Source organism: Herpailurus yagouaroundi, unplaced genomic scaffold (assembly GCF_014898765.1).
Source record: "Herpailurus yagouaroundi ecotype Mexico unplaced genomic scaffold, PumYag 100, whole genome shotgun sequence".
Taxonomy (NCBI): Eukaryota; Metazoa; Chordata; class Mammalia; order Carnivora; family Felidae; genus Herpailurus; species Herpailurus yagouaroundi.
Genome location: NW_024412391.1, coordinates 74,015,263 through 74,041,140, shown reverse-complemented (window position 1 = coordinate 74,041,140; position 25,878 = coordinate 74,015,263). Strand labels below are relative to the sequence as shown.

The 25,878-nt window shown below is 35.9% G+C and overlaps 1 protein-coding gene across 1 annotated transcript in view; it reads right to left on the bottom strand.

Annotated features, from left to right (window-relative positions):
- The window catches only part of PCLO (piccolo presynaptic cytomatrix protein), a 417,562-nt gene that overhangs the window by 24,507 nt on the left and 367,177 nt on the right, over positions 1 to 25,878 (bottom strand). The window contains 1 exon segment of the mRNA XM_040472795.1: positions 22,896 to 22,969. Coding sequence (XP_040328729.1) covers positions 22,896 to 22,969 — 74 coding nt within the window.

Genomic DNA, 25,878 nt, shown 5'->3' with positions numbered 1-25,878 from the left:
ATGATATATATCTTTCTGTCTCTTTTCTTCAACTTTTCTATGGTATTTTTCTCTTTAAATAGGTGTAGCTAGATATGTTTAATCTACTTGAATTAAAGTCATCTTTTATGAAGTGATTTAAAGACATCAATAAGAATTAAAAGGTGATTTGTAATTCATTCTACTTTCTTTAATTTCTTTTTTTCTCACTTTTTTTTTCCTATTCTGTTCCTTCTGCATCCTTAAGAATTGCTTTCAGCTATAAGAAACAGGAAAACTTACTTAGAATGATTCAACAAATGGGGATTTATTTTTCTTGTATAAAAGAAAGCCAGATGGATATAGGTTTGCCATTACAGTAATGAGTTTAGGAATTTGGGTTCTTTACATATTCCTATTGTGTCATTTTTAGTATTCATATACATCATTTTTGCCTAAGAGTTGCAAGATGCATACCGCATATCGAGGCATCACATCTACCTTTCAGACACAATAATAATAAGGGTCAGGGAGAAAGCAGTTTTACATCACAAGGTTCTTGCAAAGATTAAATAAGCCCAGCATATTTAAGTGCTCAATAGGTTATTAACAGTTCTAACTTACTATAATGGAGATTGTCCCTTAACATCTAATTTTTGTAAATCCTGAGTCATTCTGGACCCTGAGTCCAGATAGTATAATGTACTGCATTTCTCTGGCAGGAATGTCACACTGATAGACACAGAGGGTGTGGTTTACAACTGAGTTATTTTAACAGTGCCTCCTGGAATTGGGCTGTGCACATCCTACATGTCTGTACATGGGCACTGACCTTAGGCTTCACTAGTGAATGAACCACTCAAGATGATTAGTATTCTTAAAAAAATATTTTTAATGTTTATTATTTATTTTTGAGAGAGAGATACAGAGTGCAAGCAGGGGAGGAGCAGAGAAGGAGGGAGACACAGAATCTGAAACAGGCTCCAGACTCTGAGCTGTCAGCACAGAACCCGATGCAGGGCTCGAACTCACGAACCACGAGATCATGACCTGAGCCGAAGTCAGATGCTTAACTGACTAAGCCACTAGGCACTCCAAGATGATTAACATTCTTGATAAATTTAAAACACAATTACTATTAAAGTTAAAATTATTAAGTAGGAAATTTAGTAACCTATTTTAAAAGAACAGAAATTAGATTGTTTCTCTTATGGACTAGTTGCTACTGCTCTCCACGGCCTTTGAAAACCTGCTACCAAATTCCAGTGTTCCTGATCGATTAAAGTTAAGCTGCTTTCCAATAAAAAAAAAAAAAAAAGAAAGAAAAAGAAATAATTGCCATTTGAAACACTGTGGATGGAACTAGAATGTATTATGCTAGCCAAAATAAGTCAGTCAGAGAAAGATAAGCATCATATGATTTCACTCATATGTGGAATTTAAGAAACAAAACAGATGCACATAGGAGAAGGGAAGGAAAAATAAGATAAAAACAGAGAGGGAAGGAAACTGTAAGAGACTCTTAAATACAGAGAAAAAACTGAGTGTTGATGGGGGTAGGGGAAATGGGTGAAGGGCATTGAGGAAGGCATTTGTTGGAATGAGCACTGGGTGTTGTATGTAAGTGATGAATCACTAAATTCTACTCAAACCATTACTACATTCTATGGTAACTAACTAAGGATTTAAAACAAAACAAAACAAAACAAGTTAAGCCTCTTTCCGATCAAAAAGAGCTATCATCTCTCCAATTGTTTCAACAGCAAAATAAAAGTCTCCGTATATTCTCTCTGTAGTCAGTGTATAATATGCTGAATAAGTAGTCAATATGTTATCTTTCTTTTAAGCCCACATATTATCTGCATTTTGCTCAAATGATGCAGATAGTATCTGATACAAAAAATGCTTGGCATTATCATCCCCAAATTTAGTAAATCAGACTTTCTTTAGTTTCTTTTTTAAGGAAAGTTGAAATTATAGGAAATGGATAAATTATAATATTCAGATCAGCTGAGGCATAATGAGAATATACTATTAGGAATTGCAAAGATTGGTATGTAACTTTAGCTCATAATGAAATAACCCTTGAAAATAGACTCAAATAAAAATATTTCAACATGAAATGGACTGACACAAATGAGTTTTCTGAAATAGGAGAGTAAATTATTTTTAAATAATCAGAATTCTAATAATAAACAAACATCAATAAATAGTTTAAAAATGAAAGAAAAAAGCTGTACTTTTGATAAGAAAGGCAATGACCTGATGGAGTGTTTTTTTAATTAAAACGTATCCAAATTAATTAGTAAATATTCTGCTTTTCAGATAAGGTGAAGACCATGAACCTAAACATTTTAATACATTAAATGAATCATCTTTGTTATGTTTCGATTTACTGTTTTGTTTTAATATAAGGACTGCCGTATGTCATTACACATGCAGTTATCACCTGTAATTCATTCTCATTCCTCTTCCTACAAAAAAGCATCTTCTACACAATAATGTAATTTTCAAACTTCATGTTGTTTAACCACAGGGCCTGGCCATGTCAGTTCTAGTACATCCAAGATTGTAACTATTACAGCGGTATATGCTTAGCCAGAAGGAGCTAAGAAGAAATGAGGGTAGACTGTTGAATTTCTGGAAATAGTCCCCACGTAACACTTGAAAATGGTAAGTCAAATGAAGTATCCATTAACACTTGATGAACTTTGACAACTTCCTTTTCACATTGATATGAGGACTACAGAATATGAAAACACAGTTCAGAAATTTATTAGAGCCCTCTGTTCTGTTTTTCATTCCAAGTAAAATTCTTCTACAGTGTCTGTATTAAAAGAAGTTACCATACTTATCATTATTATTCATATAATTTATAGTCTGTATCTATTTTTAAAAACTCTACTGTTTACATTTCCCATTTCCTTTCATATTTGTTAGGGAATTTTCTAGCATCTATGCAATGAGTGTGTGTGTGGCGGGGGGGGGGGGGCAGGGGGGAGTTTGTGTGTATGTTGCCATTGCCCTGTCTGTTCTGTTTAGGTTCATAGATTTCAATATATATTTGAAAGTGACTTATATGTGAGTATACACAGAAACATTCTAATATAAACTCTCATATTTTATGTTTCTAGCGTCCCTTATCTTCTTCCACCACTACCTTGGGAATGTCTGCCCCCACATGCATGTGTCTGCTAGGTTGAAAACCATCATCCTCCATTTTCTTTGCCACAGTGACTGTTCAAGAGATGGGAATCTGTCCCGCACAGGAAATATCAGAGTCCCTCACCAGGATGTTAGGAGATAGATTCTCTCTTTCCTTCAAGTCAAGGTCTTATAGCTGGGTCCCAGGGCAGCCAGCAGCTCTGTTCCCAGCCTCATGGAACAGCCTGGGTACAAGGCTAACTTGCAGAGAAAATTGAGAAAGCAGCGAGAAACTAAAATGGGCTGAAGGCTGGCATTTCCTGAAGCTATTTCCACCTATAAATGTCTTAACTGCAGTAACCAGTAAACATTCTTTTTACAATTAGTGTTGCTTTTTGTCTCTTACTGATGAAAGATACTGCCTTACGAAGGTTTATTTGAATAAATCTCATGTTCAAAAATAGCATCCCGGATGTAATGGAAAAATTACTGTTAAAAGTACTCAACATTGTCTTTAGGCTTATTAAAAATAGATTAGGTAGGTGTAATGGAGCATAAAGAATATATAGCGAACACATGTAATGACAGGTCAGCTTAAGAAAACATAAATTCAGAGGAAGCCAATGATTAACCCTTCCCCCACGGCATCCTCCTCCTACACCCCTGACGTAATCAGGCTTCATTTGATGATTATGACCTTGCTTTTTAAAAAAGCTATTACACTAGCATATGAATCTCTACTCAGTTTGCTTCATCTAAGCACTTCTTACCACACTGGACCCCAAGCCTGGTCTGAGACAGCATCATCTCTTCCCTGGACAGCTGCAGCGAGGATCTGTCCATTCTCCCTTCTTCTACCCTGCCTCTCTTCAGAATATTCTGAATTCCAGAATATTCCCCCTTGGCTGGAAACCCGCCAGCAGCGTCCCGCACCACGTTCAATAAAAGGCAAAGTTCCTAGAGTCTTCTGCTTCCGGGCTTCTGGCTCTCATCTCCTCACACTCTTCCTCACCACAGTGACCTTTTCCCTGATTGTGCGGGGCATGTCTCTCCGTAAAAACACTTTGTTCTGTAAGGAGCAGTCCTTCCCCAGGTGTCCATACAGCCCTCTCCATCATTTCCTTCAGTGTTCAAACCACCGTCACCTTCTCAAGAAGGCCTCCCCAGGCAACACTATTTCCAACTTTTTTTTAACTGCAGGTGTGCAGAATCGAGTTGTTCACACTCCTCTGTTCACAGCACACAGCACTTACTTAGTTTTCTGTGTCTGTGAGGATCCTTGCATATTTGGTATTTAATTTTAGTTAAATTTTTTCTTTTCATGCTACTTTTTTTTTTTTTTTTTTTTTTTTTAGTAGGCCTCACACCCAGCATGGAGCCAACACAGGACTTGAAATCATGACCCTGTGATCAAGACCTGAGCTGAGATAAAGACTCAGATGGTCAACTGACTGAGCCACCAAGGTGCTTCTCATGCGGCTAATTTCATCTCACCACCCCAAGTTGTCTATTTGCTATAATCCTTTCAATCCAACTTCCATATATTCACTGACATGAATGTTTACAAGATGGCAGAGCTGTAAAATATCTAGAATTGTTTTGTATTTATTTTTTCCTGAAGTAATATGGTACTATAAATCTCTTACTATTAATTTATTTCCCATTCAAAGTTATGTTTTTGAAATGTATTGATTTTATGATATGAGATCTAGGTCATTTTTTTCTGATAGGCTTGTAGTATTCCTTTACCCACATATAATGAGCTTTATTTATCTATTCTTCCAGTAATAGACACATATATTGCCTCCAAATTTTTACAATCCCTCCCCACATACACACACACACGAAACCAAAAACAAAAAAACTGGAAAGTATCACTTTACTCATGGCTTTGTAAACCTTTTCTTACTAACTAATTTATGCTTCATCAGTACTATTTTATATTTTATTTTTGCCTTTAGCTTAAGAAAGCAATTATTCTTTATTGTCCTTCATGAAAAAAAGACTTCAATGACATAAGCTAAGAATTTTTTCCTTCTACCTCTACATCTCTGAATCCCTTCAGTTCATGGGCTGGCAGAGGAGACAGAATTGAAAGTGGTCCTTACCACACAGGGCGGTTGGTGCTCTGATAGGTGCACAGAAGGTACAAAGAGAATACTTCCTTAACAGAGCCAGGTGCACGGGGCCCCACGGATAGCTCCTTGAAGAAGGTAGCTGAGGAACTGGCCTGAAGCCATGAGGATAAAACCATTTGAAAGGGTGTGATCACCTTGAGTAAAGAGAACAGCAGGCGCTCAAGAAGGGAGAGGAGGAACTGCAGAACATACATGGAAAACTACAAGCAATTCTCGTATAACCAGGATGTAAAATGGGAGAGAGGACACTTCAGGAGGAAAGTGGGGGGGGGGGGGGAGCAGAAAGAAGGACTTACCGTATTAAAACCCAGAGAGAGTTAAGCAGTTGAAAGAAGTCAATAGAAATGCTTTATGCTAGAATGACCAAGCCACAGCAGACAGTGGCTGTCGAAGCTGATCTTGAAGATGATGGTACTGCCGGTTAAAAGCACGCTTAGACAAATGGGTCTCAAGGTGACATATGATGGAAACTTACAATTGGGCGGTTGTTGAGACGGGAAAGAGGGAAAAAAATCTAAGAAATATGGAAGAGATAAAATCTTCAAGGATTTGGCAATTGCCTACCTGTGGAAAGGAGACAGTGACTGGAAAAATATTGTAACCAAACCTGAGGCATAAGATACAGGAGAAGGAGTTTGCAGGTCAACTCAACTCAACTAAAATCTGATATATTTTGCCCTCCAATAAACTTAAATGTAGACTTTTGAATTTTATCAAAACTTTGATGTTGAAATTAGGAAGGAATTATTCCTTCTTAATTATTATTTAAAAAAAATTTTAAATGTTTATTTTTGAGAGAGAGAGAGAGAGAGTGAGAGCCAGAGGGGCAGAGAGAGAGGGAGATACAGAATCCAAGGCAGGCTCCAGGCTCTGAACTGTCAGCACAGAACTCGACAGGGGGCTCAAACTCACGAACTGTGAGACCATGACCTGAGCCGAAGTCAGACGCTTAACCCACTGAGCCACCCAGGTGCCACAGCAAGGAATTTTTCTTAATAAATCAAAAGCTGTATTGTTTTAAGTAATATAATATTGGATATTTCCATGTTATCATGTCTATCGTGATAACCATTCAACTTAGATTGAATCTTAGGTAATATTTTGGAAGGAAAAATAATCAGTCACTCATTAATTGATGAAGATACAATTTTCAAAAGTCATTTGAAAAGTCATTTTTTTTCAGTAACACAATCATTCCATTCTCTTAATTTAAAATAAAATTACTTTCAGGAATGTTTTAGTGGAATATCTTATTTTGAATATACCTGAGCACTTTATTAAGGAAAAAAAAATCTATGAAGGAGAAAATGCTCAATTAAACTTAGTTTTATGAGAGCCTAACATATCAAATCAAATGCTACAAAGACCTTAATCTGAAATTGCTAATTCATATTTCTAACCTCACAAAAAAAAACACACATTCTGAAAACAGATCCCATTTCAGCTCTAAACATCCACAAACCAATGAGCAACAGCTCATATTAACTTTATCCAGATAACCACACTGCTGACTATAAAAAAAGCAGACTGTAAATTGGCTGAGAAAGATCACAGCAGTCTTGAAATCCAACTAAACTGCACAACTTGACCTAAATTTTGACCCAGCCAATTCATCATTAACTAAAAGAAAATGAATTCAAACCATCAGACTATCCAAAGTAACAAACACTTGAAGAAAAAGCTCTCTGTCTTGAAAATAAATTGTTGACAAATGGTTCCAGTTTTTCTGGCCTCTTGCAGTAATTGAAATCACTTTAAACTACCTTTTCCACCAATTACAACAGTTAGAAGCCCAACAGATGCCCCTGCTTAACTCAATACAGAACCACAGAATGGAAAATGGACTCACATAACTCGGTACTAAAGACAGCTTGCTGACTTAAGCTGTTCAACCAGTAATCCTGTTTCTTTCGTTAATGAAATATTACTGAATGAAAAAAAAAAACATTTCAAAAGGTAAAAACACTAACTCCGTTAATTTTAGAAGAGGGAGTATTTTGAAAAATTCCATTTCTCATGCCTCTGAAAAAAGCCCTCAGTGTTCCCAGAGAACTTTCTAAAATGTGTATGCCAACATTCTTGCATTTTCAAATATAGACTAGTAACTTCTTTTGACTAAACCTGCTTTGAATATCTTATGGTAGCATCTGAACTTTTTATTTCTTTGTAACATACCAAAGACGGATAAAATAAAAAGTATTCAACTAATCCCCTCACTGTCTTCAGGATAGGGACTGGCAATTTTTATAAAAAAAATCAAATCCCTCATCTGAACTTGTTTGCCAGTGATTTACCCCCTTCGCTCAGAGAGCCCTACGCCTAGGCTCACACAGTGATCAGTATGGGAGGGGCTGATCCATCAGGCTTTCCAAATAAGAGATCAAGGAGAGGACACTGTACGTGTATAAAGACAAAGTTAGAGCAAAGTTTAAGTGTTCAACCTCATTCAAACTCCATTTTACTCTTTTAATTCATCTTAAAAATGTTCTCTGACGCGCATACCATATGGCCTTTTAAAACACAATCTATTTCTTTCTTTAAAATTCTGTGAAGCACAGGTTTGCTTTTTATCATTTCCCCCCACTTTCCTTTATTTTACACTGAGCTCTGTTAACACTTTTAGTTTCTTCTTTTTAAATCATACTTGCTTTAACAACTGATCATTTAAAAAAGTGACCATAATCACATTATTTCATTTCTAGAATGCTAGTGCCTAAAGCTTCTCTGTTTGCATTTTTATTCTGAATCATTTTTAGAATGAACACATCCCTTTTTTTTTAAAGGTTGTGTGTGGTTTTTTTTTTAAGTTTACTTATTTTGAGAAAGAGAGAGAGAGAGAGATGAGGCAGAGAAGGAAGGAGAGAAAATCCCAAGCAGGCTTTGTGCTGTCAGTGCAGAGCCCAATGTGGGGCTCGACCTCTCAAAGCCACAAGATCATGACCTGAGCTGAAGTTAGACACTTAACTGACTGAGGGGTCCCTAAAATGAATACGTTCCTATTTGTCTTCTAGATATCTCTCAGAGCTGTCTATCCCCTTTTCTTCTACTGCTGTCTCTGCCTTCATTCTCGTCCTTCTCATTTCTTACTCGGACTTCTGAGTTGCCTCCTACCTGGTCCCCTGACTACAGATGTGATCCCTTATAATACATCCTTCATAGCACCAAATCTGATCACGTAATATTCCTTTTAAAAATCCATCCTTAGCTTCCAATTGCCTGTCTACAGGGTTGAGTTTAAATTCCTGCTGACAGTGTCTGATATTTCAAAAGTTATCTGAACCATGATTACCTTTCAAGCCCTGTCTCCCTCCAGCATAAAACTCTGCTTCAGTCACACTGAAGTGCCCACAGGTTCACCAATAATACATAGTCTCTCACAATCCTAAGGCTTTGAACATGAAGCTTCCTCTTATTGGAAACCTCACCAACCCTCCTCCAGTTATACTTGTTATTGCTTTTACTTCAAGAACCATCTACCAAAGTACTCCCTGACAGGAAGGCTTTCCTCAGCCAATCTAAAGCAAAGTGCCTTAATATTCAATGTGCATTCACTTGTATTATAACTCTTATAATTGTCCATGAACATATCTGTCTCCCCCACGGCACTGGTTCTTTCTGGTAGAGATTCATAATTAATCATCTTCTGCAGATCCAGCTGGGCTTTGTGAAAAAAGAAGCACAACCAATACAAACGCAGAATTACTATAGTTTTAAGTAGATTAGATAGCTTTTAATTGAAGAAATGTCATCTGAGTTCAGTTTTAGAGTGATAAACTCCATAAAAAGCTGTACATCGGCATACATGATTAATATCACTTTTAGAGATGTTTGCTCATGGCAGGTATATTCAAATGTCACCCCTATAATACTAGGCTTGATTTATACTTAAGTCTCTCTGAATCTTGGTTTCTCGATTCAAAAAATATTTATTAAGTGGGTGTTTTATGCAAGCCTCTGTGTTAGACAGTGGGAATCTCATCAATATTATAATACCTAGTTTAGAGAGTTGTTATAAGAATTGGGGCCACCAAAATTTTAAAGATACCAGTCAAGTGCTTAGCAAACAAATGGAGTGTGATTCTATGGTTGGTTCTTATTACTGAGGAGGATATGTTTGTTTTTTAAGATGAGTCATCAAATAGAATACATACACATCTATATAATATAGATATATACAGGTATAGAATACATATATATATATGTATATATATTGTTGATACACATACGCAATATGTATACATATATATCAGCAATAATGTCAAAATAAAATGCATAAGATAAAGCTCTGCTACAGCTACTTAGTATTCCTTAACACCAATGACAGTTTCTGGACATCAGAGGGCAATGTAAATTATAGAATTCACAATGGTGTGCTATTTTGTGAGCAAGTAAGCATCTGCTTTTGATAACAGTCTAAAACCACATCTGCTTCATGCAGGAAGATACTCAAGTGCAAAAGATGACTTGAATAGAGAGCAATTCTTTCTTAAAATAAAAGAATTAAACAGGTGAATGCTTTCTTCCCCCCTATGATTTTTATTGTTGCAAAGCAAATAGAATATACTGATTGTTTTAGAGACTAGCGGTCAAACGTTTAAAAAGAAGCCGTGTGCACTCTCCTTTGAGTATATTATCTTAGGTCTGCGTTACTTCCTTATCTGTAAAATTGGTTTCCTCAGGGAAAGTGTTATTCTGTTGAGTAAAGGCTTTTTTTGTGAAATGTGCTGGTCTTTTTTTGGGGGGGGGGGGGCGGAAGGTAGTTCTACCTTTTTGCTTAAATATAAAAGGGTTTTTTTCCCTACAAAAAAATTACATAAATTTCCAAATGACTTTCTGGATAAAATAAATAAGAATGTCTTAATTGGAGAAAATATCTAATAATCTAAATGGTAGAAAAACAAATTATCTTGAATGAATTCTAGCATTTTCCAGAATTCTGAAATTTTTGTTGCTGAACATTTATAAAATTCATTTCAACTCTTGGGTGACAGGGAAAAAAATGGTAAAGCAACTTGATAGTTTGAATTCCACAGCCTTTCTCCCCCAGAGATTCTGTATTTTATTGTCATCAAAGTCAGGTTTCTTTAAAGTGAAAGAGCTTTCTCTATGTAACAGGATCAGAATATCTGTAATGAATGAGTATGTTAATGACAGCACTTAATTGCAGTAACTATTCCTAAAAAGTTTTAAGAAATGAATATTCATAATCACTTAGGGTAATAGGAGGAAGCTATTTGTGGCAAATAATGGCACTTATTTCTTGTACTTGTTAATACTATTTGATCACTAGCTCTATTTTTTTATTCTCTCATATGTGGAAACGTTGAATCATTGTACATTTTATGCCTTCTTTCTCCAAAATCAATTTTTGCACGTCCCAATTCTTCATTTTCCCTAACCCTTGAAAAAAATCACCAAGAAAAACCTATTGTTGCCTATTTTCTGTTTCTTTGGTTCCTTGTATATATATTTCTTAAAATAATTTGGTATTGCCTTTATAACCTATTGATTTTTTGTTTTGGTAGATGAAGATTTAGCCTTCCTCATCCTTGCAACATACTTAGGTTACAATCTTGGTTATACTAATATTTGGCTTTTATATTAAGTTGACTAACATTGTTCATATCTGAGACCATTTGGGTATTCATGGGGTTCTTTACCTAACTCTTTTTGTTTTCCCTCAAATGATTATTTTTGTTTCACAATTTGCTTAGCTTTCTGTGTACTACACCCTTAACTGTTTGTAAAATATCCAAGAGTACTAAAATCCCTCTCAAAACCATGTTTCACTTGGCCAGACACATCATGACTTCCGGCAATTTCTCTTTTCCCCTCCGGCACTAACACCCCACTCATCACCCACTTGCAGCTAGAATTCTTCAGGGTCTGATCAGATTTTCCCAGGTTCTCCCTGCACCTGCCACCTGGCTACCGTCTTTAGATTCTTCTCATTTCCTCACTGAAGTTCCCACCTTTCTTTCCTCTACTTTTCCTCTCTCTTGGTGCCCAAGTTGTGTGTGTGTCAGCGTGTGACCAAGTGTGATTTAGTCTCTGTTTTGGTGAAACATATCCTCAAGTAACGTCCAGATAGGTAGCATAAGTAGCAAAATTTTTGAGACTCAGCCTTCCCCAAAATGATTTAACTCAACCCTTAGGCTTGACGGATACTTTGTGGATGGAATTTTAGTCACAACCCCTGCCACTTGGAATTTCAAGGGCATTACCTATTTTTCTCTATACTTGTAAATGTCTATTTTGCTGGTGAGAAATTTTATGGATCCCTATCCTTCCTCTTTTGTATATAATGTTTTTAATTAAATAACTGTCTCCAGAAATATTTGAAATCCTCCTTGGTTTTCTGAACTATGATGATGTTATGCCAGGTGTAGTTCTCTTCATTTTTGTCTTTGCAACATGGAAATTTATTTTCTTTGATTTGGGACAGAAACGTGCTATTTTTTGATTAATATTCCTCTCCATTCTTACTATTTCCTGTGGAATTACTATTAGTTAGAACTTGAACCTGGTGGCTTTATCATTTAATTTTTTTTATTTTAACAATTATAAGTTAATTGATAAATTCTCTACAGTGATGTGTCAGTTTCACTAAAATGCCATGTCATAATTTCTAAACATGTTTTTTTTCCTCTTTATTTGAGCAAAACATGGGAGACCTTTAAGGAGATATTTATTTAGGATAATGATCATTTGATGATCATATATTAACTTTTTTAGCCCATTCATCACTTGCTTGTTGTCTTTGCTTTTGGTTCTTGTAGCATATAAGTTTTATTATTTTTTTGCAGACAAAAAAATCTATTATTTATTTCATGGTTTGTGGGTTTCATTTAATGGCTAGAGAGCTACTCTGCAAATGCCACCAAGGTTATACAAATACTCTCCTAAATTTCTTAAATATTTATATTATTTTAACTTTATTTTATTAATCCAATTTAAAAATATTGGGTATGTGTCATAATCTAGTAGATTAGTTTTCTTCTCTTACAGAAGAAAATTATGACACAATTATATTCTACTAAATAAAAATGTCCACTTCATTTAAAATTTATAATCATATTACCATATATATATTATGTTATTTCATTTGTGTACACATCTATTTTGTTAATACAATTCTGTTTTGGGCACAGCAATTTTGTGGAAATTTTAAGTATCTGATAAAACAAGATTTAAAACTTATTGGTAAGCTACATAGTGTCGATAATGTAATTGATATTAATATTAGTTAATTGGCCATAAGCATCAACATAGGTGAAAGTTTTCCTTTCCAATTATTATAGACTCATAAATTCAAAATAATTTTTCATGAAGTAGCACTATAACTATCAATATAAAGATAAAAATGTTAGAAAGTACAAAGGGCCAGAGTCAGGTGATATTAGATGATGTATCTGTAGGTTTTGATCCAGACTATTTCATTAGTTGCTATGTGACTCTCAGTGAATAGTTTCATTGCTGTGAATCTCTGTTTCCATAACTATAAACTTGGAATCATTATTTCATATCTGTGTCCTCTACTGTTTTGTTACAAATGAACCAGATAATGAAAAGGCATTTAGAACAAGGTAAACACTGTATGTCTATAACATATATACATCTATTTTACAAATTTTCTACACCTATGCTGAGAGAATACTCTTGGCTTATATTCATTCAGTATCTTTTGCTATATTTAATGTCCTTATCTTGATTTAAAACCTGCTCTCTGATAAATAAATTAGAGCACTGACTCCCAATGCAAGCATTTCAGGGACTTCTAGGCAAAAAAAAAAAAAAGACATTTTAAAGAATATTAAAAATTGTCATTAGAAATATTAATTTCTGAGAGCCTAAAATATTCTGGGATTTAAGTTTGGTAACTGCCAGTTCTTTGGACTGTACTAAGGCTAAGAAATATCCATGGTTTCTTCCAGAAACTTATTTAACATTTAGTGGTCCGTCAATAACCTCCAGAGATGAATCTGGCTCAGCGTAAAGACCCAGAATGATTTTTATATTTCAAGAATAGACTTTTTAATAGACAGCTTCAATTTTAAGTTCCTAGTGAATACCACAGGTCCAGAAATCAGTTGCACTGATTTTATACTTGGGCAGGTTGGGAAAATATGATCAGGTCTAGGGAAGCCGTTCTCAAGAGGGGGGACACATTACTATACAAGAGATTACATCAGCATTATTTGGTGGGGGGTGGGGAGGAAGAAGAACAGCTTGAAATACCCTAATACCTGTATTTGGAAACAAATTGGAAAATGTAGGACCCTAAAAACACCTTCGGGGCGCCTGGGTGGCTCAGTAGGTTAAGGATCCAACTTGAGATCATCAGGTCATGATCTTGCGGTTCATGAATTCAAGCCCAGCATAAGGCTCTGTGCTGTCAGCTCTGATTCTGTCTCCCTTTCTCTGCCCCTCCCCTGCTTTTTCTCTCTCTCTCTGTCTCTCTCTCTCTCTCTGTGTCTCTCTCTGTCTCTCCCTCTCTCAAGAATAAATAAACATAAAAAAATTAAAAAAAAAAAAAACCAAAACAACAGCACCTTTTCCACTGGAATGCCAAAGGCTGAAAAAGAAATCATTTTAGAGAACACGAGTTAAAAAAGCTTGGGGAAAATGAGGCAGGAAGTAATAACTTACAGGACGCAGATGACAATTAGGACAATGATAATGAGCATTCTTTGACTATGAGGCAGCCACAGTGCATAGCACATCACACTCTATTTCCATCAATCCCTGCAACACACTGACAAGGGAAGTACTGTTGCTGTTCTTACTTTTGTAGATTAGGAGCCAGAAACTTAGAGACTTTAAGTAAGTTGTCTGATTTCATGCATATAAAAATTAGCATGTACAAACTGGCATATAAAAATATACCATGTTGATGAATAAGAAAATATTATGTACCGACATCAATTACCTCAACATTAGAGCTTCAATAAAACTTCAATTCAAAAACAGTCCAATTCAAAAACTGAAAATAAAATTAGGATAATTGAATAAGTGTGGTAGAGACAAATAGAAGATAGATATGTCAATAAAATATTCCAGAAAGCCCATTACCAGACATAAGCATACTTGAAAATTTTGAATATGATTGATGTATTTCATATGAAGTTGGAAAAGAAAGGTTTCCAGGAATGTTTCCAGGAAAATTGATTTATATCATCACAGAGAATAAAATAAATCGATTTAAATAATTAAATATTACATTTCACATCACAAAAGAGCTAGATCAAAATAGAAATCATTATGTACCTAATATCCTCTAATAGGTAAAGAATACCTAAGCAAATAAATTAAGGAACAAATTTGGTTTATTAAAAAATTATTTATAAATTTGACTCCACATATGTCTGTATTTAAACTCAGCAGCAAGAGTCAGGGATTTAAATTCCCACTTTGAAAGCCCTGGACTCAATCCTTTCTTCACGTATTATGTTACTCATACCCATGGATTGAACAACCACCCTCATTTTTCCCAGTAAGTTCAATATCTTCACCTGCCATGCCTAAACCCTGATGAGGCAGCATTGTGTTTTGGTTAGGACCATGGCCTTTAGTGTCAGACATAACTGACCCTAAAGTCTCTTGACTTTGTTTGTGCCTTCACTTTGCCCCTAAAGTCACTGAAATCCTCTGGCTTTCAATTTCCCTGTGTATCACTTGCAGGGAGAGCGGGGGGAAGCATAGTATATGTTGTTACCGAGATTTTTCTTTTCCTGGTGGATGGAGCTTAAGAGAGATAACGTACCTCCCTGTTGCTAGTTCATGTTACTACGTTACGATTCTGAAACTAGATCCAAACTGAGACCTGCATTGAGACTGTATTCACAGTCCAACTACATAATATATATTGTTTCTACCTGGATTTCACATGTATACAGTTGACCCTTGATCAACATGGGTTTGAAGTTACCTGTGGATTTACATCTGCTTACGTGTAGGTTTCTTCTAAAAATACAGTACAGCACTGTAAATATTTTCCTCATGATTTTTATTTTCTTTGCTCTAGCTTACTTTAAGAATATAATATATGCTACATATAGCATACAAGATACATGTTCATTGACTGTTTATGTTATCAGTAAGTCTTCTGGTCAGTAGTAGGCTATTAGTTGTTACGTTTTGGGGGAGTAAAAGTCATACACAGATTTTCAACAGTGCAAGGTGTCCTCGCTCCTAACCCCTGCTCTGTTCAAGGGCCAACCGTACTTTAAGCCCAAAAAAGTCCTAAAGGATGATTTGAATGTAAACAGAGGTCTACCTTGTTCTTTCACAGGAAGATTCAATATTGTAAGTGTTGTGTCTAAGTTCCTCAGTAACATCAAATACTTCCCACTGTTCACAGAGCATGAACTTCCATATCCAACCTGACTTTGTACACATTTCCAGTTTCTGTGCTCTCCCTTTGTACCTTTTGCTCCAGCTTCACCGAACTGCTTTTCTCCCACATACCCCAGGTCCTTTCTTCCGTTGGTGTCTTTCCTCATCTTGTTCCCTCAGCCTGGAATTTGCCTCTCCCACTGCCAACTATTTAGACCTCGTCCATCTTACAAAGCAGTCACCACCGCTACCCTCTTGCACAGAACCATGCCCCCACCGCCCCACCGACTCCCAGAGATTTAGCAATGCTTTCCAAAGCCCAAAGCACATAATTTTACTCTCAAATTTATGAATTTTTATCACAATTCTTCTCTGCATTACAATTACTAAAGGTAATAAAAATTTAACAGCAGCTATGGCAAAGTCTCCAGCTACCGTGAATGCTTTGGCTCTACCCATTGGCTGAGTACGCTCGCTTACTGCCTGATTATGAGATGGGACCATCCTAGATCATAAGGCCCCTCAGATCAGCGTACCTATTGAATTGATCTCTGTAGCATCCAAATTTTAACACAATGCCTTGCACAAAACAGATATACTCACATATGACACTGATCAATTCTAGGCATATAAAAAAAACAAAGTGTACGCATTAGTAAAATTAGGGCAAGAATCTCACAAACAAGCAAACATGTTCGATCCACTGAAACCAATTTTATAATATAATGTGCCTACATTGGTCAATTTTTAAGCACAATTTTTGTAGGGCAAATAATCAAATGATGCAAAATAATCCACTCATCACATTTCCCTTGGTAACATCCTGACCTTCAAAATTGAGATAAAAACCAAATAACATCACATTTTCATAATGATTTTGACAAAACAGCTATAACAATAAACATATTGTCAATAAATTTTGTCCATTGTCATATTCAATAAAACAGAACTTAAAAAAAGAACACTTTTTATGTAAAATGAACTCCTTGAGTAAGAGATATAAACTTCTGGGTGCCTGGGTGGCTCAGTCAGTTAAGCATCTGACTTTAGATCTAGTCATGATCTCACGGTTCATGAGTTTGAGCCCCACGTGGGGCTCTGTGGTGACAGCTTGGAGCCTGGAGCCTGCTTCAGACTCTGGGTCTCCCTCTCTCTCTCTCTTTCTGTCCTTCCCCTGTTTGTGCTTTCTCTCTCTTTCTCAAAAGTAAATAAACATTAAAAAAATAAAAAAAAAGAAATATAAGCTTCTAGTTATAAAATAAATAAGTCACTGTGATGGAAAATACAGCATAGGAAATATAGTCAATAATATTGTAGTAACATTATTCGGTGACAGGTGGTGACTACATTTATCATGGTAAGCACTGAGTAATGGATAGAATTATCAAATCATAATGTGGTACGTTTGAAACTAATACAACACTGAAGGTCAACTATACTTCAATAATAGGATTAATTAATCAATTAACTCCTTGATAGAGCATTCTTGACATCACTAAAATGAACAGAATCTGAAAATTCCAAAATAAAAAAAAGGAGAAGTGATATACAGAAGACAAAAAAAAATTTCATATTTAATTTGAAATGTTCTTAGTTTAATTAAAAATAGAGACTGAAGAAATGGGAAATGTCTAAGAGGTGAGATGAATTTTTCTTCAGGAACAAGGTAATACCTATTATTTGAATTGTGGGAACCCTATTAGGGGCTCCAGAAAAGGAAGGGTTATGTCACATTCCATGCTGCAGCCCAGTCCTTATCCCAGGGCTGGTCACAACTAGTGTTCATTATTTGCTAGGTGACATATTGGATTCCCTTCTAACATCTGTTATTACGCTCTAATTGAGGGCCTTCAGGGTGGTTTTATATTTTTCTCTTTGCAGGCTGACTCTTAAATACCCCAGTTGGTCAGGGAAAGAGAGAAAATGAAATGAGTATTTTACATTGAACACTTAGATATTCTAATCTACAAACCCTAAAGGAGATAGTTACCCATCATCTACTCCATTTCTTTTTCCTATTTAAAAAGAGAAAAATACTCTTAAAAATCTTAAAAAAAAAAAATTTGTCAAAACAGGATAATGAGATTCAGGACTCCAATACTGAGGCTTAGATTTTTTTTTCCTTTTTAAGTAGGCCCAGCGTGGGGCCCAATGAGGAGCTCGAACTCACTGCCCAGAGACCAAGACATGAGCTGAGATCAAGAGTCAGATGTTTAACCAACTGAGCCACCCAGGTGCCGCTGAGACTTAGATTTTTATTGGTTTAATTCAGGAAGTGATTTCTGTTCTACACTTTCTCACGGACTTTGCAAAACATGTTCATTTGTCTAAAAGGGACTCATATGAATCACTGGTAAAGCTATGTATAAACTATAGATCTGTATAAAATAAACTTGAATAAAAAATAAGCTTTTTTAACAACAACAAAAACCCACTTCCCGTAAGACATTGAGTTGAATCTTGTTCTCTTGCCTACTCCCCTGGCGCCTGCTTCCTTGGGTTAACATTATTCGTGATGTGCTTTCACAGAGTCAATTATTTGAAATATTTGTGACTAGAGTTTAGCGTATTTCTATAATGGTAGAGGTTTATTTGTTCTGTCCCATTGAAAATGGAAATTGAGTGATTAAATTAAAGCCTCTAAAGATACTTAAGAAAATATATGATGTATGGGGATTGTTTTTTAAATACACACAGCCAGGCAAATTCAACCTCATACAAAGTGTGATTCTAATGCCTGCTGCAAAAGCTTGCCAACACCTGGTTTAGGACAATAAATGCGTCAAGCCGGTCACTGTATGTGACGTATATGGATACCCACTAACAAACAGTAACACTATTACTTACGTAACACTTAATGAAAACTATGTAGGAAAGGGCTAGATCATCTATTAGGGGTATGGGAGAGTTTTGACGTAAATTGGGAAAACACTTGTCACTACAAATAGGAAGTCTAATTGATTTGAACTAAATCTTTAAGAGGAGTGGTCTTCTATAGCTCTTCCAAAAAGTGCTTGACATTTTGTCATTCTTGACGAATCCCACTCTTGCATGGAATCCAAATGGCTCTCTTTTATATTCACTTTTAATAATAGCTACAATTTAAGGGATGGTAGTCATGTGCTAAACACAGTGTTTGTACTTTACATTGTGCACTTTTTTAAATTGTGAAAGTTCAACCATTCCTTAGCAGAGACAGTCCACAAGAGGGTTACTATTTTCTACTACAACTTAGGTTGGAACCCCAGAACCTTTGCTTGATCTCCCATTCTGACCCACTGAGCATGAGATTATTCAGCATGAGATTAAAATTTATGAGTCACTGCTATAGGGAAGATGCAACATTACTGGAGAAAATGACCAAGTGGAAAAATAGATTTTAAAAAAATCAGAACCCAGAATAAATAGATCTACTCAATACATAGAACAAGGACATGACTAGCATTAGAAAATATTTCATATAATGTGCTCAACATAAAGTTTCAACCCCATTAAACATTACTTTTTGCTGATGGCTGAGAGCCTGGAGCCTGTTTCCGATTCTGTGTCTCCCTCTCTCTCTGCCCCTCCCCCGTTCATGCTCTGTCTCTCTCTATCCCAAAAATAAATAAACGTTGAAAAAAAAAATTAAAAAAAAAAAACATTACTTTTTGTATTGTGTACACTGTAATTCCAAAATAAGAAGAAAAATGTTACAAAAACAAACTGTTCAAGGGTGATTACTTAAAATTTCTGATATACTTTGAGGCTCCTGGGTGGCTCAGTCAGTTAAGCGTCTGACTTCGGCTCAGGTCATGATCTCACGGTTTGTGAGTTCGAGCCCTGCATCAGGCTCAGAGCCTGGAGCCTGCTTTGGATTCTGTGTCTCCCACTCTCTGTGCCCCTCCCTCACTCATTCTCTGTCTCTCAAAAATAAATAAACATTAAAAAAATCTCTGATACACTTTTGATTTAAAGTATGCATATCTTTGTAGATCAGTTTCCCTTAGAGTGGACCAAGGTGTGCATAAAACAAAGTGCTTGCATGAGTAATCTGAAACCCTCTGGGTGAGCTGGAACACTGCAAGATCTACAGTCTCAAGATAATCTTGCTAATCTGCAAAGAGACACTTTTTCTGGTGTCCTGGATTAGAATTAAAAGGAGGAAAAATCCAGTCAAGAAATTATTATGTCTAAAAACAAACTGAACTAAGTCTGCTTTGTTTGCTGGTTTGTTATCCTACAAATTGGCTGTTTTTGTTGACTGACAACAAAAGGACGTGAAAGCAATCTTCTGATCACTCAAAACAAAATATGTACCATAAATTTACCTGGATGACAACACGGAGTTGACCTTACATCTCTATGGGGACAAAACAAAATCTTGTACGTTAAATTGGTATTTTCCTCTTAACTGCTTAGAATGATTAAATTCTTGGGTAACTTAATAATTTTCTCCCTAGTCCCTATCTGTGTATTCTTTTCAACTGAAAACTGTTTGTACAGGTTAAATACTTACTGTACTTTTCTTCTCCATATTGTTAGCAATATAACCTGTCTCTTACAGAACTATTCATGCCAAACTTCATATAGATATGTCAATTATAAATTTACTTATTGGCAACATTTTGGAAAGTAAGTCGGTAAAAAATAACTTGTCCAAAATATTGTTACCAAAAGGGTACATGACTGTAAATGACTCACATTACATTTGTATTCTATCTTATCCCCTTCCTCAACCTCCTGCCCTCTGCTCCATAATCTGAGATTAACTACTGATTAGTCAGTTCACTAAAATATAAACATATTGACTCATAAGTTTAAGTAAAATACAAAGTAGCTTATGACTGATTCCCTCTTGTGTGACTGATAGGAAGAGGAAAGCAGTATTAGGACGAACACATTTTTATTCAGTGACAGTTATGAACATTTATATGAAGACAATTTTAGTTTTGAACTTTAAAATTAAAAGAAAAGTGAAAGTAAGTAATTAAACTTTGAAAAAAGTACGCATGAATTGCTTCTCTATTTACTTGAATACTAGAGTCATATGAAAATCAGTGGGCATTACTTTCACATATGATTATATTGTTTATTCATTTACTCAACAAACATTGAGAAAGCAACATTATAGGCAAAGGCTTTCTGCTAAGTGCTGAGACACCAGGATGGCTAAATCATAGCTTAGGTCTAAATGTCATTCAACTTTATGGAGGAGACGGGCATAAGAATAGACAATTACAGATCAAAGATCAATGACAGCAAAAGATGCACATTATGGTGTAAACCAGGGCAGACTTTGTTAGTAGTAGAGGAGCATAGGAGGAGAAGGAGGCAAGATCTGGAAGAGGGTGAATTCAGTTCAGGGTGTACGTAAGTTGATTTGTCTACGGTGTCTCCAGGCAAAATACTGCCCGGGCCCTGCACCTCTGGGCTGTAAGGTGTATTCTCAGGTGCATTCTCTGCTCTCCTGTCAGGGCAGCTGTGCCCTAGGATGGTTCCCAGGCTCCCCTGCCCAGTTGGCGTCCAGCTGTATTTGATCAGGCACTGACAGAGGTTGGAGAATGGGAGGAAGAAAGCATCTAGGATATTTCTCCCCATCCTTGTGTATCTCAGTGTATATTTCTGGCATTTGCCATTTCTCTTCCTTGTCTCCTGCTGCCTGCAATTCAGGCTTGCCTGGGTTTCCACTCTCACTAGCCTCCAGCTTGCAGGGACAGTAGCTTCCTTCAGCTACCTCCCTAGGTCGGCTACCTCACTGCTAACTGCTTGGTTTCTCAGGAAGACCGGGGGTATGTAATAACTGTCAGGCATCAATCTCCTCTATTTTAAATACTCAGCGTGGTTTCCCTTTTCTTGGTTGGACACAAGTGCCTGGCACACATGAACTATTGGAGTCTGAATTGCAGGGAGTCCCGAGGGTAAATGTGGGTCTAATCAACATATGGATGAGAGGTGATGAGTTTATGCAGAGAGAGGATGTGCAAAATGATGGGGAGATTGGGGTGGGACCCTGGGGGAAATGGCAGCCAGTAAAAGAAAAGCAGTCTGTGAATGAATCTAAAGAAACACTTTTAGTAGAACCAGAAAAATGTGATACCCACTCATTCACGAGGAACCTCAGGCATCATTCGCACGCAGCCCGATGAGGTTTCCGAAGACAGATCAGGTCACCGGTTAGGTAACAGGACCCTATTTGAAATCCAAATATGGGTTTCCTATCTCTTCATCTACTGTCATTGTGACACCGTGCCATTAATCATTCTTTTTCATAGCAGGCGATTCAGCATCATTTTCCCAGGTCCCAGTCCCTTGCTCTTCTCTTGTGGGCTATTTGCACCTCACCTTCTTTTCGTGTAAAACCTGCGTATAGTATTATTTGTCTTCACAGGTAATTTTAAGAATTAAATGAGATGACACATGGAAAGTACTTGGAATAGTATAAAGTAATTAAGATAGTTAAAATTAGTGACAGGAGGTTCAGTTGAAGAAGAACAGTGCTGTCAGATCTTATCACAATATTATGAAAGATAAGCTAGTCTTTGTTCACCTTACAAAAAGTGAATATGTGTTTGCAGAAGTTCAGGATTTTTTTTTTTTTTTGCATTTTGTTGTACATTTATTATTTAATAAAACCAAATTTAATTTCAAATGAGGTTTTCACATTAGAAGTAAGTTCAATCATTATTTTTTTCTCTAAAATGATTTTTATACCCTTAGTTTCTTCTTAAGAATTTCCATTTTAGGGGCGCCTGGGTGGCTCAGTCGGTTAAGCATCCGACTTCGGCTCAGGTCATGATCTCACGGTCTGTGAGTTCAAGCCCCGCATCAGGCTCTGGAGCCTGCTTCGGGTTCTGTGTCTCCTTCTCTCCTTGCCTCTCTGGCTCTCATGCTCTCTCTGTCTCTCTCAAAAATAAATAAACATTTAAAAAATTAAAAAAAAAGAATTTCCATTTAAGTGAAGTCTCATGTTTTATTTTCTATTTGCATGTTATTTTAACAAATTTTTTATTTTTTCAAATTCAACAAGTGATTTGTTTTTCCTGAGAAGGTCATTGGAGTCTCTCTCCAGTCATCCTCACTCTTTTTTCTCTTTAAAACATTCAGGACCCAAAATTACTTAAAGGTTAAATATAAACAAAGAAGTTGGGAAATGGTTAAGTGAAATCACAAAATATTTCTACTTTAATAGAGAACAGAGAGAACGAGGCTGTACCTACCTACTGCTTTCACCATCACTACTTAGAAATTTACATTTCTATTCAGAGAAAACCAAACTCAAATGCTTGCGGTGTAACATGTAGATTCTACCAGCATCCAATATTGAAAATTTGAACTTACCTTCGGCGTCTGTTAGTCCCACTCCTACCCCTGGCTGTTTTACAGGCTCTTGCCCATTCTGCCCCATCTTCCCTCTGTTTAAAAAGAAAGTAAAAAGTCATGATCTCCTAAGTGCAAATGAGAAGACCGAGTTCACAAAAATACAATGACATTATATATTCAGACCCAAGATAAATTACTCGAATGGCAAACATAAAGACAGCAAGTTGCTCCGCATCGTGTTAATTTTAAAATAGGGGCTTGTTTATTATTCCTACTTAGTCTGAACATCATACCTCGAAATTCAGTGTCTCATGTGTTGACTCATTTATCAAAGATCAGACTGTCATGAAATTTTCAAATTTTGTTTTAGAATTGGGGGCTTGTGTTTTTTCCCCACTTCTAACTTAAGAAGTGAACAGGGTTTTCATATCTTTACACTTAGTTATGATAACCTATACAGGCCCTTTGGCGAAGAGGGAAATTCTGAATTAAATAACGTACACAAATAATATTGTAATAACACAGATTTTTATTTCACTTAGTGACTTTCAGATCCTGCCTATGTTTTCAGCTGTGTGTAGCATATGGGCTTTTGAAGTCAGACCTCCTGGTCTCTGCTTCTGGCTTCACTATTTCATGCTAGTGTCATCTAAGGTGAATCTACTTAATCTAGTGAATCTATTTCTCCTTTTGGAATATAAACATAGTAACACTAGATCGCTCCTGGGTATGAGAAAGTCACATGGGAAATGCACATAAAGTCCTTAACACAGTGCCTGAAACATCGTAACATTCAAAATAGAAAATATTAATAAGCATCACATAACGGCTTTAGAATTCAGCCGGAGTCTACTACTCTTGGAGTTTCAGCTTCGAACTTTCTGGAAGGCCAAATCAATGAAGAATTCATGATATTTTGAGCACTCTGTGTTCAGGATATTGATAATGTAACAGCCAAAACGCTATAGGCTACTTTGTATTCCTTCAGTCATAGAAAAAGCTACATGGCGTAGAAAAGATTCTGGAATTGTCTTTATATGTACTTACGTAATATGTTCTAAAAAGAGGAAATAAAATCCCTTAAGTGTTAAAATGGGTATTTGAACAAAAGAACGCCTTGATACTATACTTGCTAGGCAATAATTCTAAAAGTAGTATTTAGTAACAACTACTTCTTACTTTCACACACAAAAATATTTGGTTTGTTGAACATGCTGAAAATGTAATTGTATTCATTTCTTAAGAATCCAATTACATCTTACTTGAAAGCTGCTCTAAAGATCCTCTAACCATTTTACAGAAAAGGTTCTGTCCATCATGAAAGAGGAATAGACATAAAATCAGAAATCATTTTATGTTGAAAGCCATCACATTCTTCCATTATGACAATTCTAGGTCAGAGGTTTAAACACAAATTTTTATCAAGTGTGAAGGACCAAATACCTGCAAAAATGTTAGAAATCATATATATACCTGTATAAAGATAGATAGATAGATAAGATATAGTCTGCATCTGAATATACACAAAAAAGTTTTGATTAGGCAATGCACAAAACTTTAAATTTGTGTAATTGCTTCATTGGGACTCAATAAAAATAGACAATAACTGAAAAAAAAATAATTGACTCTGCTCTAGTCCAGTCAGAGAGAAAAGCTTCATAAGTCAGTAGCAATCTTACCGTGAGCAGTCACTATGACTAGCGGAGGGAACCCAAAAAAATCTGTTGCTGAGTCAAGCTCAAACGAAAGGGAAAACCGTTTTATCTGACAGATGAGAGTACTGAAGAAATTACTGCCCTATATATGCCTAGGTTTAACAAAATAATGAAAGTATTTAGTAACAGTAATAAAAATAAAGTTTTGGTAATTTTTTATTTGACCTCGAGTACTAGCTTTTGAATTTTAATGGTGATATTCAACTGCAGTCTTTGTTTCTAATGAAAACTGATTTTAACATTAGGTCCATAGGCTTAAGTATTAGAGGCATTTCTAAGATTATACAGAAATTTGTGTGGCATTGCAAAGCTAACTGAAATATGAAGGAAATGTGACTGTGGGTCACATTTGAATGAATGTAATGAACATATGCCTGTACATTCATACATAATGAATGTAATGACTGTGGGTTATGCAAGGGATGCAATTTTTTTGAATTCCCAGGAAATAATCTTCATCTCAGAACATGCTGACTACAATTTATAATTTATATTTTTTAATCACAAAATAGTTATTAAACTCTTTTTAAAATTTTATTTTTATTTAAGTTTATTTATTTATTTTGAGATAGAGAGAGAGAGAGAGAGAAGAGAGAGAGAGAGAGATAGAGAGGAGAGAGAGAGTCCTAAGCAGGCTCCACACCATCAGCACGGAGCCTGATGCGAGGCTTGAACTCATGAACCCTGAGATCATAACCTGAGCCAAGAGTCAGAAGGTTAACTGACTGAACACCCAGGCACCCACAAATAGTTACGAAACTCTTATGTTAGCCTAAGCAATAATTGTGTTAGACACAGAAGAGTGTATAAAAGAAATACCAAATACAGCTTCTTACGTATATCCTGTAATGCTTTAGAAGAGAGAATTTTTCTTTGTGCTCGTATGGCAAAACAATAGTGTCCTAGGCAGTTTTTAAAGGCTTTGATTTATAAGAGAACAGGAAAATGGGAAAAACAAAACTGGAATGTGGCATATATGTAAAAACACATAATCTATTTCTACTTCAGATATTCAGATACTGAAGAAGTAACGTGGTTTTTCTCTGGAAGTTATAACTTCATCAGCAGTGTTAAATTATTTTGAAATGTAAGGATAAATTGGAAGTATATTAAGTGATGTGTGGTTAAAAAATTACAAATTCATATGACATTCATAGCCTAGAGAGAGAAATGTAATGAATTTGCTGACATTTTCTTCCAACTGGATCATCAGAGGCAGAGAACTAATGAGATCAGACTCCTTTTAGAAATAATTTCCAGGGGCACCTGGGTGGCTCAGTTGGTTG